Source organism: Dendropsophus ebraccatus, chromosome 10, assembly GCF_027789765.1.
Source record: "Dendropsophus ebraccatus isolate aDenEbr1 chromosome 10, aDenEbr1.pat, whole genome shotgun sequence".
In the NCBI taxonomy this organism is placed as follows: domain Eukaryota; kingdom Metazoa; phylum Chordata; class Amphibia; order Anura; family Hylidae; genus Dendropsophus; species Dendropsophus ebraccatus.
This window is the reverse complement of record NC_091463.1, coordinates 16,649,223-16,668,194: the sequence shown is the minus strand read 5'-3', so window position 1 is coordinate 16,668,194 and position 18,972 is coordinate 16,649,223. Positions and strand designations below refer to the sequence as shown.

General features: G+C 44.2%; 1 protein-coding gene across 6 annotated transcripts in view; it reads left to right on the top strand.

Moving 5' to 3' along the window:
- Positions 1–17,968, top strand: part of AK1 (adenylate kinase 1) — a 47,902-nt gene extending 29,934 nt beyond the window's left edge. For 3 of the 6 annotated variants that reach the window (XM_069986115.1, XM_069986114.1, XM_069986117.1), the window contains 6 exons: positions 10,234–10,273; positions 13,455–13,490; positions 14,062–14,225; positions 14,751–14,867; positions 16,149–16,340; positions 17,559–17,968. In XM_069986115.1, coding sequence (XP_069842216.1) covers positions 10,234–10,273; positions 13,455–13,490; positions 14,062–14,225; positions 14,751–14,867; positions 16,149–16,340; positions 17,559–17,627 — 618 coding nt within the window. In that variant the 3' untranslated portion in view covers positions 17,628–17,968. Of the gene's footprint in view, positions 1–4,042; positions 4,086–7,403; positions 7,449–10,233; positions 10,274–12,601; positions 12,897–13,454; positions 13,491–14,061; positions 14,226–14,750; positions 14,868–16,148; positions 16,341–17,558 lie in introns of those variants that run through there. The other 3 variants (XM_069986120.1, XM_069986118.1, XM_069986116.1) reach the window with 3 other exon arrangements.
- The last annotated feature ends 1,004 nt before the right edge of the window (positions 17,969–18,972 follow it).

The following is an 18,972-nucleotide window of genomic DNA, read 5'->3' as shown; positions in this document are numbered from 1 at the left end:
CTTTATTGCAGACACGATCAGCAGATGACTGCTTTTTATTACTAGATAGGATTACACATTTATTGCCTCTCCTGAATTTTTTTGGGACAATCCTGATTTGACACTATTTTATTTTTTTGCCAATCCCTTTGTGTAGCGATGACCGCTATATGTCCCCAGGAAGAAGGTGCATAAGAATTACTATATATGTCCTACTGCATATCAAGCCTTATTAATGGAGTAAATAGGGACCTCTTGCAAATTGATAAGACTTTATTCGCTTCTCTTCATCACTTTCATGCTGCCCGAATCCCAGTCATCGGGGTGTTTCCCTGTGGCTTCTCCCAGACCTGAGTGATCGATCTCTCCCTATACCCTAACGGAGGGATCTGTAAGTCCAGGCTGGAGTGGTGGGGACCACTAGGGACCACCCCTATGACTCCTCATTCAGGCAGCATGGAAGTAATGATAGTCCAGGATCTCTCTGCTGTTAAAAGTAACAAAACAATATGGAGTAAAAAAGGAAAGTAGTGTGAACTGAGCCAAGTAATAAACTAAGTATAGGCCCCACTCTTGGTTCCAGTTTACGTCACCAAATCCCTAAACAAGGCAGTGATGGGTTCCCTCCATAACTATGTGATGTCTCTAATTCTTTATAGTGACTGACATGTTGTATAATACCTCAGAATATGGTTAGCCATTAGTTGTAGAGGTTGTCACCTGCTGGAGGACCCGACATACCCCATATTACATAGACAGCCCATTGATTTCAATATAGTTATTGTAATGCTTATTTTCCCCTGTGGTGGCGCTGCAGGGGAATTGAACGCTTACCGCCATGTTCCGCAGCAGTGACCATCTATGTGATCAGCTTATTTTATGGGGGTCCCTTCTAACTAAAATGATTTATAGAAGAAGTAGGAATAACTCTTTAGTGTATATATATATATATATATATATATATATATATATATATATATAGCTATCTTTCTCATGATTCTGCAGAAAATGACAGATTATAGGGAAATAATCAGAGCAGACGATGGTCACAGTGATAAAGGTATGAGTTGTAATACCACTCGTGGCCTGTTGACAAGTGTGGCACTGTTTCTGGAATTTTTTTAATTATATGATAGCGAAGATCAGGCAATGTACTATATTCAGTGTAAACCTGCTTTTTGTTAGACACATAGACCATCCTTGTATTTTTCTATGTCTAATTTGCGGAAAGGGGTGGGGGGCAATTTTGGTTTTCATTATAGGAAGCAAGAATGCTAGATGCCCCCCTTTGAAGGATGATGGGGCTATAGAACACAGTGACTACAGTATATATTCTCACACTCCATTGCTGCCATAACTATAACTACAGCTAGTCATAGTCGATTTTGGCAGGATCAGCCACCCATGTAATGAAAACTCATGAAAAATGAAAAATCAGCTCCCCTGATAACAGATGACGGGGGAGAGAAACCTATTGGGCATGTTGTATTTTAACATACCCAGTGCTCTCAGGAAAATAACCCTTTAGCAACCAGGGTCCTGAGGAAGGTAAAGTTGGGAGTATGAATGGATGACATATAGAACAGCACCGGAGGACGCAGCGTGGAGAGTTCCTCACAGATATAACATTGTTTTATTCCAGTAGTTGCACCGCTAATGACTCTTTTAGTTATTCGCACAGAAAACAAAATGACAAGTGTTTTCAGGTCTCCCCTGGGATAACAGGAAATGCAAATAAGACCCAGTTTCTGGAGCGCAGACTTGTGGGCATGGAGATTATTCCAGGTTATGTAAATGGTATTCCCTGTAGTCAGGACTCCAGAAGACTCACATACACATGTTGTTCCCTTGTCTTCATTAGCAGTGTGCAGGCTAGACTGTGCGCTGTCCAGAAGTCAACCCCGCATGTAACAGTCTCTAGTTATCTCTCCTTAGGGAAAAGCCTCATCATAACTATACGGCTGCTATTGCTTTTTACGTTTCTTTCAGGCTGAGATAGGGCAAGGCTATAAGCTATACATCCTCCATGCCAAGATTCCCTATTAAGGGGGTTGTATGAGATATAAAACACATAGCTACTTACTTCCAGAAACAGCGCCACTCATACCTATGGGTTGTGTGTGGTATTGCAGCCCTATTAAAGGGGTAGTCTCAGTGATAAGTTATTGTATAAATCTTGCAGTGCATAAACCCTGATCATCAGCCTACATTATAAAATTACCTTTTGAGCGGTTCCTTAAAGGGGTAGTCCATACAGAAAAGTTAAAATATGGCAGTATAACATAAAACCAGACTCACCACAACAGTGACCCATCTCAGTCAGTGATTAGGACTGAGGGGACAGCAGCGGGTGAGTATGTGTGGTTTATGTTATACCGCCACAATGCGCACTTTTTCATATAAATTATGTTGCTAGATTGATGCCTATGGCAGCATGTGTAATGGCCTCCCCTTGCCTCTGTGCCCTCGCTGTGCCCTTTGTATAATCCACTTGTAGGCTGGTACGTTAGATTTGATTTAATGATGTTTTGCTGTGTGTATATAAATATTCAGCCACCCGCCTGAGCCCGCAGCAAAGTCAGATCCGTGGTGAGGGCAAAGAAGGATAAAGGGAGTGCAGGAAGGGATACGACGTATAAAGGAGGCTCTGCTGGAATATTACTAAAGACGGTAGAATGAACCCTATCCCGAATATATAAAAAGTTTGCGTTAGAAGTTATATTTAGATATAAAAAATGAATACTGTATATCTGTTGTTCCCTGCTATCAGCCATGTCGTGTTAGGGTGACTGTGACTTTGGCCTGTATACATCCATAATACAGGTATTAATATAGTTAGAGAGTAAAATATGTTGACTATAGAACTAAAGAATTTCTTAAAGGGCTGACAAGCCCTTCATCTTTTAAAGGGGGATTCCGAGCTGGAACTTTTATCCAAAACTGTGGTCTGTGTGGTGGAATATGTAAAAATAACCTGATACTCACCTTCCTTGCTCCTGCTGCTGTTCTCCTGGTCTTGTGCACGGTACTTTCTGTGTTTAGGTGTGGTGCATGCTATTATAGCAAAGTCCCACCTCATAAAATGCGCCCTAACGCAAACTGTGTTATGTATCGGGACCACGTACACGAAGTGTGCGGCAGCAGTTGGAACAAGGAAGGTGAGTATATGTTTTTTATGTTTTCTACCACACTTACCACAATTTTAGATAAGAGTTACTGCTCGGAATACCCCTTTTACAACTGAGAAAATATTAAGCTTAAATCAAGTGTCCTCTTGTGCCAGGGCAACGAGGCCACACCCATAGTGATGCTATATATCATGGCTGTTGTTGGATAAACTCAATTCACTATGGGACTTCTAAATGTAGCCCAGTGTAGTGCTAAGAGTCCCATAAAGAATGAATGGATCAGCTGTCTGTGGATAGCTCATAACTTTTAATCTGGAGATAATCCCTTTAAGACCAGGGTGAAACATTGCAAAAGTTTCTGAAACAGCATGGAAGCTTCTCTAGATATGAATGGCGGGTATGTAATAACCTGTAGATTATATGGAACGTGCACTTTGTCTATAGTAAGCATGTTGTCCTAGTGAACCCTGAGTGTCACTGAACATCTCAGGTAAGGTGACACTATCTGTATGTGGAGCAGATAAGAGATGGCTTCACCTTCCCGTGTGACATTTCAGCCACCAGAATTGCATAACCCCTGCAGCTAAAGATAGCCTCAGTGCCATAATGTCACCCGTGAGGTAGACGCCTGAGGAACACATTGGGATCAGTAATAATGTCCCTAAAGGCTTCTATCCCTGGTCTCCATCCGATGAAACCTCACATGTAGGATAAGGGGGTATCCAGTATATACTGAGCGTGTGTATGTGCAGCTGCGGGGACACAGGACAGGGTGATCCATACTTAGAACCTGTAAGGAGACGGGACGGCAGCCATTTTGACCTTATTAGGTAGGGGCTGAGGGCCAGGCTGTAATGTGACCTAGTCTGGACAGGAGACAGGGGCAGAGGGTCCACGCAGGACAGCAGCTGTTCACAACCCCCCACTCATCGTCCTGACACGTCACAACCCCCCATTCATCATCCTGACACGTCTACTGTAAGTGTATACACGGCGGACACAGCTATGTCAGTATACATGTAACTATATAGAGATTCTATAGAACATGGAGCTACGAGTGGTTATGGAGAGGAGACGTGGGATCCTCTGTCAGTCCTGGTTTATATACTTATCTGACTCTTTTGAGACTACCTGGTTGCTAGGGATACATTTCCCAATGGTAACAGCCTTTTAAAAGGGGTTGTTATGCACAAAATCCATAGCAACCAGTCACTCTCAGATTACACTGGTCACAATAGTGTTACAGCCTAGGGCCCAGGCTGAGCAAGAAGTTTAGGCCGTGCTGAAGTCATATTAGAAGGGTATAACAACTGATCATGGGGTCCCATAGCAAAAATTAGAATAGGCCCTTATTGTTTTTCTTTTTAAGGGTGGGTTCACACTACGGAATGTGCACGGATACGTTCTGGAAGAAATCCGTTACTCGTACCTGCTCACGGTGGCGTGCCTATTTGACATGTCAATTCTTTTGGCAGACTGCGGAATCGGCCTGGCCATAAAATGGTGTCTATGGAGTCGGTGGATATGTGCGCCGCCATGAACGGGTACGAGCAATAGAATCCTATGGAACTTTTCCACGCGCATTCCGTAGTGTGAACCCACCCTTAAATCGACTGCTGGCAGAAAGTTATACAGATTTGTCAATTACTTAAAGGTCTCCAGTCTTTCAGTACTCCTCAGTTGCTGTATGTCCTGCAGGAAGTGGTGTATTCTCTCCAGTGTGACACAGTGCTCTCTGCTGCCACCTCTGTCCATGTCAGGAAATGTCCAGAGCAGTAGCAAATCCTCATAGAAAATCTCTCCTGCTCTGGACAGTTCCTGACATGGACAGAGGTGGCAGCAGAGAGCACTGTGTCAGACTGGAAAGAATACTCCACTTCCTGCAGGACATACAGCAGGACAGCATAGCTTGGAATTAACACACACAAAACCATAATATGATGCCACATATTGATATAATCCACACATGATGTTACAGTAAAAGGACAATGCAGCAATGCAACCACCCTAACACCATAATGGAGACTGCCACTGATTGTGATACATGGCTTTGCAGCATGTAGCCCCCTTTATTTCGCCCATTTCTTGCACCACCACCACTCCTTTATACTATAAATATTTTCAAATGGTGTGCTGCTGCCCCTCGTGGATGACTTAGGAATGACAGTACAGTATGTACGCTGTGAACGAGGAGCTTCAGGAAGTGATCTCTGCAGATGAGGAGCAGCAGCACAGGCACAGATGAGGTTTATTCTATCAGCTCATTAAATATAGATAGGAAAAGCATTAGCGCCTGGTAGCTTTATCACAAGCCGCTGAGAGCAGGACAGGCTGGAGTGACACAAGACAGGAGCGACACAAGGTAAAACAACATAAGCCTAGAGGATCAACATAGAGCGGAGCGGAATATTCGATTTGAGTGGGAAGGTTTGTCATAGGGATAAGTGTATACATATATACCTTACACATTCTGTATGTATAATATATGGAAAAGGGCCTGAATTTGAAACACCTTTTGATTGTATTTCCCAGTATTTGTGTCTTTTTATATTACAGGAAATACTGATAGGTCCCCATACACATTAGACAGTTGTATTCTGCTCCGCCAGAAATTCCAGAGTCTTCTTAAATCTGAGGGTCTATCTAAGTAGGGATTGGTGACCCCCTTTAACAGTAGATGGTTGGAGGATATGTGCATGGGAACCTTAAAGGGATACTCCGGAGGAGGGGAAAAAATTAAATCAACTGGTGGTTACGGAGGGGGATTCTCAGTTATACAAGTTTGTAAATTCCTTTTGTTTAAAAAGGAAAAAAAAAACAGAAGTTGTTCTTGTCAGCAGCTATACGCCCTGCAGGAAGTGGATAATTCTTTATGCTTAAACACAGTGCTCTCTGCTGCCACCTCTGTCCACATCAGGAACTGTCCAGAGCAGGAGAGGTTTTCTATGGGGATTTGCTGCTGCTCTGGACAGTTCCTGACATGGACAGAGGTGGCAGCAGAGAGCACTGTGTCAGACTGGAAAAGAATACACCCCTTCCTGCAGGACATACAGCTGCTGATATAGCTGGGTCTTGGTTCAGGGACTTCTTATCTCTTAGCTTAAATAGAGAGTGGTAAAGATAAAGAGTGTCTCCCTCTCTAGAGGACCTGTCCTGTTCTGCATTACACAGAGAACCCATTTATGTGAATGGAGGCCATGTAATGCTCAGTTTTACCTGTGGTGGCGCTGCAGGGAAACTGAACAGTTACTCTCTTACTTAAGGGGGTTGTTCAGGATTAGAAAAAAATTTGCCTTTCCTTTCAGAAACAGTGTTACCCTAATTCATGAGATGCCTGGTATTGCAGCCCTATCCATTTTATTATGTTGAGGTGAACTGCAATACCAGACAAAGCCTCTAACAAGAGGGGCGCTGTTTACGGAAAAATATTATTTCTAATGTTTTACGGCCCATTTAAAGGGATTGTCTGCTTTAGACACCTACTCTCTCTGTGTCCTTTTACCCTATTAAGACATATTAAGCTTAGAGAGGGACCTAGTCCCTGAGTGACAACTTCCACTATTGAGTGACAGTGAATACCATGGAAGAGCCCATAGGATCACCCCACTGGTACTTCTTCAAAGAGGTCCTACGACTTACACAACCCCATAACATGCTTCCCTACATGAATAGCAGATTTGTTGTAATTCTCATATTCTAGTCAGGAACCAGAAAGATCAGGATGAACAAGTAAAGGGGGAAGGAACAGCTAAAAATTGAATTTAAAGGATAAGATGTTTCACATTCTTAAAGTGATTTTCAGGGATTAGAAAACCATAGTTCCTTTTCCCCTCCACAAAACAGCGCCACCCCTGTCTTCAGTTTTTGTGTGGTATTGCAGTTACGTTCCATTGAAGTGAATGGAGCCAAGTTGTAATACCACACACAAGGTCAGGTGTGGCACTGCTTTAGCCGTCCAGGCATGATGGGAATTGTAGTTTTGCAACAGCTGGAGGGCCGCAGGTTCCCTATCCGTGGTGTAGAGGCTCCTCCTATATGAAGGTGTGTACTGTAGTACTGTACCTGCCTATAGGATACAGATGGAGGACGCCAGCAGTTGAAGAGTTTAAGGATCTCAGTCTGGTTGCCCAATAGTTAACTCCTCTGTCTCCATCACATCCTGCGTCATCCTGCTCCTTGCCGTCAGCCTCCTCTGCAGCTCCTCTGCCTCTTGTTTATCTCCTGTACCATAGAGGGCTGACATGCCGATCTCTGCCGGCCTACTACCCTCACACCGCTTACCTGTGGGCTGAGGAGACAACCTGCAGCGCGTCATTGAGAAAGGTCATCAGCGTCTTCTGTGTAAGCCTATACGTATGCCTATGTGCTGCAAACCGTGGTATTTTATTGCTTTATGACTATTAGCAGATTATTATGTTGACTATTATTATTGTACGGATTGGCCTTGTATTGTAGATTTACTGCTTAGTCCTATATGAGCGAGTATTTGGTGCCTGCAGCGACTGTAAAGAGGCGGGGGAAACGCTGCAAAACACAGACATGTCATTGTTCAGGGTTGTAGACAAGCTGCTATGACAATCCTTACTGGCAAAGCATAGCACAGGCTAATGTATAGCTATATGTGCATTAGATGTGTTTTTATCCATTATATATATATACAGTATGTTCACCAGCCTCATTCATTCTCTACAGCCATATATAGAGGGGAGGGGGTCCTACAGTGTCTATAACAACCATCTCCATCCCAGAATACGAAGATCCATTGAAGATTTTTTTTTAAATAAACATGCCCATTAAGTGATGCCCAGGCCAGTTAGGGTGGACTGGGCAGAATTAGTGAGGCCCCACATGACGTAGTATATACCAGGGCTTCTGAAATTTTTTTTCCACTTGAACCTTTATAATACAGTGCAACACACATAATACCCCAACAACACCAAATACCACAGTGCGGCACACATAGTACCCCAACAACACCAAATACCACAGTGCGGCACACATAATACCCCTACAGCACCAAATACCACAGTGCAACACACAATACCCCAACAACACCAAATACCACAGTGCAATACACATAATACCCCAACAACACCAAATACCACAGTGCAGCACACATAATACCCCAACAACACCAAATACCACAGTGCAGCACACATAATACCCCAACAACACCAAATACCACAGTGCAGCACACATAATACCCCTACAGCACCAAATACCACAGTGCAACACACATAATACCCCAACAACACCAAATACCACAGTGCAGCATACATAGTACCCCCACAGCACCAAATACCACAGTGCAGCATACATAGTACCCCCTACAGCACCAAATACTACAGTGCAGCATACATAATACCCCCTACAGAACCAAATACTACAGTGCAGCATACATAATACCCCCAGCAGCACCAAATACCACAGTGCGGCACACATAATACCCTGTACAGCACCAAATACTACAGTGCGGCACACATAGTACCCCCTACAGCACCAAATACCACAGTGCAGCACACATAGTACCCCCTACAGCACCAAATACCACAGTGCGGCACACATAGTACCCCCTACAGCACCAAATACCACAGTGCGGCACACATAGTACCCCCTACAGCACCAAATACCACAGTGCAGCACACATAGTACCCCCTACAGCACCAAATACCACAGTGCGGCACACATAATACCCCCTACAACACCGAATACCACAGTGCAGCATACATTGTACCCCCTACAACACCAAATACCACAGTGCAGCACGCATTGTACCCCCTACAGCACCAAATACCACAGTGCAGCACATATTGCACCCATACAGCACCAAATACTACAGTGCAGCACACATAAAACCCCCTACAGCACCAAACACCACAGTTCTGCACCAAATACCACAGTGCAGCACACATAATACCCCCTACAGCACCAAATACCACAGTGCAGAACACATAATACCCCCTACAGCACCAAATACCGCAGTGCAGCACACATAATACCCCATATAGCACCAAATACCACAATGCAGCATACATAATACCCCCTACAGCACCAGATACTAAATACCACACTGCCTCACCAAACTGTCTGCATTCTGCCTCCGACCACAAGAGGTCGCTCCCTCCTCCAGTGCTCCTGTATTAAGTTTTTGTCTTGGCCCAGCGCTCTTGCCAACATTGGCAGCTACCACATTGCAGCACAGACCACCTATCCAGCAGGTTTTTCAGGCCATAGTCCTGCTGTTCTGGATTCCTCATTGTCCCAACTTGGGGATGGGGCCTGGAGAAGTTGCCTAGGTTGCCGTGTACCAGTATTAATAACATAGTGACATGGATAATAAGGTTGAAAGAAGACAAGAGCCCATCAGGTTCAACCTAGGGAAACCCTACTGTGTTGATCCAGAGGAAGGCAGAATGGGAAGATATCCCATTAAAGTCAATAGAAGCTCTCGTTTAGAAAACGTTGATTATCTGTGTGAATAGGGCATCATTGTGCAGGATCACTCCGGCTGTAAATAATAATTACATTCCACATGCTAGAACTAAAGTGACATATAGTAATTTGTCATCCCTCACTGTCCTGTATACACATAATACTGCAAGGGTTAATTTAAAGGACAGAAACCTTGGGGAACTGATGACAGGTGTAGTTGTGGCCTCCAGAGACTCGCCGCCTGTAGCCCTGAGCGCTGGGGAGGAAATCCATTATTCCCGATACAGTACAAAGGTAACGTAGAGTCTACAGCACTGGCAGGAGGGTCTGTACAGGTCAGCCCCTATAAGGCTTGTCGTCCAGCTTTCCACAGATCCTGAATGGCAAACAAAGCCTACGCTATTCTATGGCTGTTCTCTTATATTAGTGCTCTCCAACCTGTGGCAGAACTACAACTCTCATCATGTCCTGGCAGTTACTGCCAACTATTTAGATGATGGGGGTTGTAGTCGTACAATAGTTAGTCTGAGGTTGATAATACTACTGTATTTAGTAGCTGAAGGCAGTCAGGGCATGATGGGAGTTTTTGCAGTAGCTGGAGAGCCACAGGTCAGGACACTACTGTATATAGAAGCTAGAGGCTGTATACAGGAGACATGAGTGTAATAAGGTTTATTTCCCCTTTCTCTTCCAGATAGAGGTTCCTGTGAGCCCCGATCCTACAGAAATGGCAGGTAAGCCCGTCACTATCGCCCCTGCGCCACTTCTCTGACTATCTGTCTGTGCCATTGTCAGCCTTTGGCTTGTTCCCATTGACAACGATACCGCTTTATGTTCTCCGACCAATATAAATGTGAAGAGGAAGAACATGGGAAGCAAAGGTGAAATTTTCAAATGGCAGATTTTTTTTTATATTTTTTTTTTACTGCAATTAGACAGCAGAGGCATCACCAATGGCAGTCAGTACTCCGTGAGGTTGGATAGTAGCCTGTCCCACATCATGAGGGGTGGATTACAGACACTTATCTCTCTGTATTGATTATCCATTTGGCCAAGCAGAACAGTCATGTTAATAAGCTGTCGGCTAAACATTCAACTATCTCATAGTATTTCTTAAAGGGGTACTCCAGAGAAAAAAAAATAATTAACCAATACCGGAAAGTTATACAGATTTGCAAATTCTATTTAAAAATCTAGTCTAGTTCCCATACTTATCAGATGTTGTATGTCCAGTAGGAAGGGGTGTATTCTTTCCTATCTGACACAGGGCTCTCTGCTGCCACCTCTGTCCATGTCAGGAACTGTCCAGAGTAGTAAAGGTTTTCTATGGGGATTTTTTATTGCTATTACAGTTCCTGACATGGACAGAGGTGGCAGCAGAGAGTACTGGATCAGACTGGAAAGAATACACCACTTCCTGCTGGGCATACAGCAGCTGATAAGAACTGGAATACTTGGGATTTTTAAATAAAAGTAATTTACAAATCTATGTAACTTATTAAGTTATCCTTTTTCTCTGGAGTACCTTATCAATTTAAGCCTTGTAATTTTTCCTGTCATGGCTCTGTGACGTAAGTGAACTCTGCAAATTCAGTGTCAAAACTAAACAACCCCCTTATAATAAGTCATAGAATATTTTTAATGATCCTTCTCCCCATGAATACGTTTTTATGGAGATGCCCTTTAAGAGAAATAGTCAGAGAGGGTCTGATATTCCTGCACACAGAGGTCTCCCGGTCAGAATGCTATACTTTGAAGTCAGGCGAATGTTAGCAGCAGCAACCGACCCCCGCCCACTCCTCTCCCCGACCACTATTTATAGCAGTGTAAGTAGATGTTTCAGCAACATGTGTTATTCCAGACTAACAGCGTGGCCTATGTGCTGCCGAGAACATCCATCCAGTTTCTGGAGGTTGCATCTATATATCAGTGATCCTGAATCAGCTCCAGTGGATAGATGATGAGTGTCTCATTGTTGGGACCCCCAATGATCACAAAAACAGGGGTCCCATGTCTCCCACTGGAACAGAGTGGTGGCTGATCATAAGTACAGATTTCCTGTGTCCTGTGCTGTGTCAGACTGGAGAAAATACACCACTTCCTACAGGACATACAGCAGCTGATAAGTACTGGAAACTGGAGATTTTTTTAATAGAAGTAAAAAACAAATGGCACTTTCTGGCACCAGTTAATTTGACAGAATTTTTTGGGGTGAACAACCCTTTAATATCCGATGCAATTTTCTCCAGAGATGACTTTTCTGCCATCATAAATAGTTTTTCTAAAAACTAACATGGCAGCCAAGACAGGCAGACACAACGGTCATCACCCAGCTTTCCCAGGCTCCTGAACCAGCCTAGTTATTTATTCCCATTCCTGTATAGAAATACCATTCTGATTCCTAGAAAAGCTGGATGACAACTCTTGTGTCTAGTCACATAGCTGCTGGCAGGATCAATGAATATATAATGAGATGATGGGGAGAGTAGTCACATGACTGCTGACAGGATCACTGGAGATATGACATGATGGGGAGAGTAGTAACATGACTGCTGGCAGGATCACTGGCGGTATAATGAAAAGATGGGGGGAGTAGTCACAGTCACACAGCTGGAGATATAATGAAATGATGGGGAGAGTAGTTACACGGCTGCTGGCAGGATCACCGGAGATATAATGAAAAGATGGGGGGAGTAGTCACAGTCACACAGCTGGAGATATAATGAAATGATGGGGAGAGTAGTTACACGACTGCTGGCAGGATCACTGGAGATATAATGAGATGATGGGGATAGTAGTCACAGTCACACAGCTGGAGATATAATGAGATGATGGGGAGAGTAGTCACAGTCACACAGCTGGAGATATAATGAAATGATGGGGAGAGTAGTCACATGACTGCTGGCAGGATCACTGGAGATATAATGAGATGATGGGGGGAGTAGTCACATGACTGCTGGCAGGATCCCTGGAGGTATAATGAGATATTGGGGGGAGTAGTCACATGACCACTGGCAGCATCACTGCTTGCTGTCAATGTTTACTGTTGGCGCCGGTAACTGTCCACAGTCCTGCGTGTGATGTGTCTCCATGACAACAGGCACGCTGCCACTGACCACAAGGCCCGGCCTCAGGGAGGAGGAGGAGAGGTGGTTGCCAGAACAGCAGAGAACTAACATCAAGCTTCCCTCCTACTTCACTAACTAAAAACTTGTGAGAGTCTGCCATGACACAGCCAGGTCACTAGTGTGCAGGTGTGAGAGGGAATCCCAGGTTACCGCTAGTAGTCACAGACCGAACACAAAATGGGAGCCGGCTGCACGCGTTGTCGGGGGTCCAAAACGTCTCCGGAGACAGGTAACAATCCAGAGATTAGTCATATCCATCTGTGTCCTTCATATCATAGACTTAAGGCGGCCATGAGCGTAGTGTTACAAGCCTGGATGACAGTTATGACTCCCAGGCGGCCATATTTGTATGATGATAACACTTAGATTTTGGTTGGACCGTATCAATCGCTAATGAACTTTGGGCCGGCTTTGTATAGGGATGTTTTTGTGTTTTTCTGCGACATAAGTTTTTATATAATCCCATTTATAACAATACAACCATAGGCAGTTGCGGTGGACGCTCGACATTGACTATCACGGGATCCGTTTAACCGACATGTCACCCTATCATGCCGTATCTAACAGACGCCATTACAGCCTATGGGGGACAAATACCGTTGGGCACCCATTTACCCTTAACTGTCACCCATAGACTATAATGGCGTCCATATAATGGATATGTCATGATATGATATGTGACAGATGGCATACAGTAAGACCCCATAGGATTATATGGATCGCCACATGGGTCAGATTAGAAATGGGATTATTGCACAATTAATTTATTATATTTCTCTTTCTTCAGATAAATTGAAGAACAGTAAGATCATCTTCGTGGTCGGTGAGTATCGGGTGTATTGGTGATATACGCCAGAACGTTTATATCAGGTCATCAGTAGACATGAGCAACCCTCGAGCACGCTAGGGATCTTCCGTACCTGAACACTCTGGGGGACATTTATGAAAATACCATGGAAAAGGGGCAGATTTGCTAACCGTATCCTCCCTGCTCGTCTGATGGGTGGGCAGAGGTGGCACGGCATAGCGGGGAGAAAGTGTGATCTCCTCCTGCACCTCATTTATCAGGTGTAAACCAGGCAAAAAATTACACCTGTTCAAGAGCAGGTGTATATTTTTGCGCAATTCCTGCCGGATTCGCTAAGAGACGTGGGCCTTTTAGTGAATCAGACAGGGTATTTGGGGGCGGGCCCTAATTTAAGACCACTGTACAAATACCCCGGTCTTAATAACAAATGTCCCCCTCTGTATCCAACTTCTTCAGCCATCGGTAGTCAACGATCAGTTTGGGACGAATCTAAACGTATTCGAAGTTCGCTCATCTCTAGCCACCAGTTTCCAATGTCATTTTCTCTGTCGTGGTTATAACAAGTTTATATTGACGCTGACCTCAGGAGGACCAGGTTCCGGCAAGGGGACCCAGTGTGAGAGGATCGTCCAAAAATATGGCTACACCCATCTGTCCACTGGAGACCTCCTGAGGGCTGAAGTGTCCTCAGGAACAGAGAGAGGGAAGACCCTGTCTGCCATCATGGAGAGAGGAGAGCTAGTGCCTTTGGTAAGACCAACGCATTTCAGTCCTGAATGGACTCTACTCAGGGGCAAAAGGGTCAGATGTACCAACTTTGTCATATAGCATGAGTCTAAGGATACGATAATATATCTGCCCATCGTCACTAGTTGTCATGGCCCTCTCTTCCATTAGGTGGCGCTGTATCCTAATTTTTCTATATACACATAGTTCATTGCCACCTAGTCTTACCTTATATGCAGGTCTGGGTCATGGATGGCCAGTGAATGTTTTGTTCCCCCCCATCGCTGTCATTGATGCTAAACTTTAATGGAGGAAAAGGAGGAAAAAATCATAATTATTCTGAGGAAATAGAGGAAATTGGGAACGTTATAAACAACACGGTGTGTGACCCGGAGCGGGTCAGCGCTGTGTTAGAGCTATCACATCCTGTTTACGCTGTTTTCATAGTATTATTAGGGGCTACGTGTATTATACTCATTACTCTGAGAAATCGCAATCAGGGCAGCCATCATAGATCTTCATATAGTCAAGTGTCTCTTCCTTCCCCAGGACACAGTTCTGGACATGCTGAGAGATGCTATGATCGCCAAGGCTGATGTCTCCAAAGGATTCCTCATAGACGGGTACCCTCGTGAGGTCAAGCAGGGAGAAGAGTTTGAGAAGAAGGTGAGGAGCGTGCTGTCTTACACTATACTTCCTTGTAGACACTCGGAGTGAGCCAACTACTCCCTGTTTAGGCGTCTCCAGTCTCAAGACGTTGTAATATTCATTATATATAAAATCTAATGTCAGAGATGTAGCTTTTGGGCCCAGCACCAAATCTATACCAGTGCCCCCCACCCCATGTATTGTAGTACTGTAACCTACACAGTGATGTAACCACTGGCAAAAGGGACCTTCTGGGACCCCCTAACACTTAGACCTCTCCCTCCTATAGAAGAAACATAAACTGGCCATATAGATATCTATTGTCTGAGCACCCCCCATACACATCTACATGCATTCTAAATGGGGAGAGGGGAGAAAGCAGCTCTAGAGGTGGCTTATTTCTCCAAGAACAAAGTCCAACAAGCCTGATCTTTCTGTCCCCCCAGCATGAACCATCAGGTGGGAGTCGGAGGCCACCATATATCTCTCTTGCGCACAGAGAATGTCACCTGTCACCTCATATTATGGAGCAGGAGGAGCTGAGGAGATTGTTATACAATTTATTGGAAAATATTCAATATAACATACAACGTCATTGATTAAAATCCCTGCTTATTCCATGCTTTGGAGTCTGGTGGGCGGTCTCTTCGCATGACTGAAACCTTCCCTGTATTAGCATGCATACAGACATGGCTGTCAATCACTCATTAGGACTGCCCCCTGGACTCCTAAGGTCAAAAGGAGGAGGGATTTTAATCAATTAGTTGCAAACTACTGTATATCAGAACTATATATCTATGTGCCCAGCTTCTCTTGCTTTATAACATGCTGCTGGCAGATTAGATTTCATGTTCTACATGACAGGGTCTCTTTAAGGTGCTATGGGGATTCCCCATACACATACATGCACAGCTCAGATGAGCATGCATGTGTCTTCAATGGGAAGGGGGAAGTAGGCTGCAGCCAATCATAGCATAGTTGGCAAAATCTTGCTGAAATCAGGATGTCTTTTCGAAAGTCCCACACATTAGATATATGTTGGGTTAATAGGGTGGCTTGCAGGTGATTATCATGGCGGCTCTGGCCTATATGGCTGTATGGTTGTATCACTAACAAAAGGCCATTCATTTATAACCCTTCACCATCTCATAATCCCATTATTAGGTCATTGTATACAATATAATCCCATTCCCAGCCATGATTTTACAGCACCATAATCCAGACCATCGCCCTCCAGGACATAATTCCATTCATGTTCTGCTAATCCCAGTTATAATCCCTTTCCTGTTGCCTCTGCAGATTGCTCCCCCCTCACTGCTGCTGTACATCGATGCCGGCTCCGAAACTATGGTCAAACGGTTACTGAAACGTGGCGAGACCAGCGGCCGTGCTGATGACAACGAAGAAACTATCAAGAAGAGACTGGAGACTTACTACAAAGCCACAGAACCCGTCATTGCTATGTATGAAAGCAGAGGCATTGTGAGGAAGGTACGTCATCCCGACCAGTCCCCATCATGAAGCCCAAACAACCTGGACAGCTGTTCTCTCCAACTCCAACACACACATGCATGTTCAGCTTGGCTGAGTGTGCATATGATTTCAATAGGCAAAGAAGAATACGCAGCTGTCAGACATGTTTGCAATGGCTTATCACCTGAATACCCCTGACACATTGGGACACCCCAATGGCTTTGGCTGACTTTCCTTAAAGGCTCTATTCACACAGCATTTTAGCCTTATGGCCTATCCATTCATCCGAAGGATGTCAGAGTGTCCCACAGTTTTATTACATAGCTAGTATATGGCGCAACCTTAAGGGTACGTTCACACTTACCAGATCCGCAGCTGATTTTCTGCTGTGGATCCGCAGCAGATTTCATTTAATTAACTAAACACAGCATCAAATCTGCACCTTCAAATCTGCTGCGGATCTGCTGCAGATCTGCTGCGGATCCTGTAGGTGTGAGCGCACCCTAAAGGGTATTCCAGTGAGATTTTTTTTTTTCTACATTTCTTTAATAAAGTTATATAACCTGGTATTATAACTTTATTAATAAAATGTGTGTATATATATATATTATGTTTGGAGAAGGTGACTGTGCCACCTTGTAGCAGAGTGAGCAGGAAAATGGTCAATCACTTCCCCCTTTGTTACACTGTGCACAGACGTATTCCTTTAACATAATGGGGGAGATTTATCAAACATGGTGTAAAATGAAACTTGCTCAGTTGCCCCTAGCAACCAATCAGATGCCACCTTTCATTCCTCACAGACGCTTTGGAAAATGAAAGGTGGAATCTGATTGGTTGCTAGGGGCAACTGAGCCAGTTTCACTTTACACCAGGGCTTGTGTAGCCCTGCAGTTCCTTACACAACCATTGGTGGCAGCAAAGGGTCCATGTTGCCCCTTACTGCTCCCACTCAATGTAAAAATATAAAAAATATATATTATTTTTTAAACTTTATTAAAGGGGGGGAAATTATTATTAGAAATATAATTATAAATATAAGATATATATATATATATATATATATATATATATATATATATATATAAATAATTTTATTTTCCCTTTAATAAAGTAATATTTTTAAAAATCTTGCTTCACTGGGCTATGGGCTCTGAACAGTATTGCAGCTTATTCATGCAGATGTGACAATCCTTTGGAAGAAACATAGTAACGCATGGTTTATCTTCCCGACAGATGAACGCAGAAGGATCAGTAGACGACGTCTTCAAACAAGTCAGCGCAGCCCTTGACGCCCTTAAATAAACAGCGAAGCCGAACAAACAAAAAAACAAAACAAAAAATGCCTTATTCTTCTGTGTATACGACATTCTTCTGCCTTATTCTCCGACCCCCCCAAAAAATAATCCAGATCCTACCTAAACAAACAGAACAAACTTAGCACGGAGCGTTTGAACATTCGAGCAGGTTAATGTCGCTCCGGCCTCCCACGTCACACAATCCCTGTCCAGAGACTTGAAAGAATTCGGCCTTCTTCCCGTAGGAAGGTGCGTTCCTCAACCCCCGATCCCCTTCTGTCTGTCCGCAGAATGTTGATATCCTCACTCTCTTCCTGTTTTCCTGAGCAGTAAACGACTTCAAGGAAACATTCGAGGTCCCTTGCCTTGGCTCCTGTTTTTCATGTTTTTTTCTCCCCCCCCCCCCAGTTTTCCACACTCTCTCTCCGGCAGGAGACATTCCTATCCAGAACAGGAAAAGGTTGTTTGAAAAATGCGTCACCTCCATGGCTCAGGGTGACTCGCGTGGCCTGGGTCACAGTGACACCATCACAGGAGACTCAGCAAGGGGTTAAGCTGGAGTTAGCGTTCAGGCCGTTTCCTCTTGGAAGCCTTCTATCTCCTTGTAGAAAGCTGTAAGGTCACCTTTGCCCCCGATACGGAGGGGCTGCTGGAGAGAGGAAGAGCGGCAGACCGGATACCACATTGTCTTCTGGGAGGTGTCCAACCCCAAATGAGGCATTTGTCACATATTATTTCAGCAGAAAGTGATAGCAAGCCACTATAGCATAATATCAATGGAATGCCAAAGCAGGAAAAGCTACTTAACCTATTAACAGCTCCAGGTCATAGATTGTTGTTTTTGCGCCTCTCAATGAATTTGGCTCAATCCTTCGACCTCCAAAATTTTTTAATCCAAGACTCCTAGCCTTGTCCTCTGTTTCACCCTCCCCGATACGTACCATGAAGGGCAAAGGCATCCTAGGAGACATTTCTTTTGGTCTCTCTGGGAGCAAATATCACTTTTTAATGCTTGTTAAAGGGGTACTCTGGACATATTAAAGGGGTTATCCAGCGCTACAAAAACATGGCCACTTTCCCCCTACTGTTGTCTCCAGTTTGGGTGGGGTTTTAAAACTCAGTTCCATTGAAGTAAATGGAGCTTTATTGCAAACTGCACCTGAACTGGAGACAACAGTAGGGGAAAAAGTGGCCATGTTTTTGTAGCGCTGGATAATCCCTTTAAGGCTATGTTCACACTATGTAATACAGCGGCCGTAGTTCACTTCTATATCGGCGGCAGGAACATTACCTTTTTCCCCTTTGTATTTTAGGCACCTTTGGGTGAGCCCACAATCCACCATTGAACACAT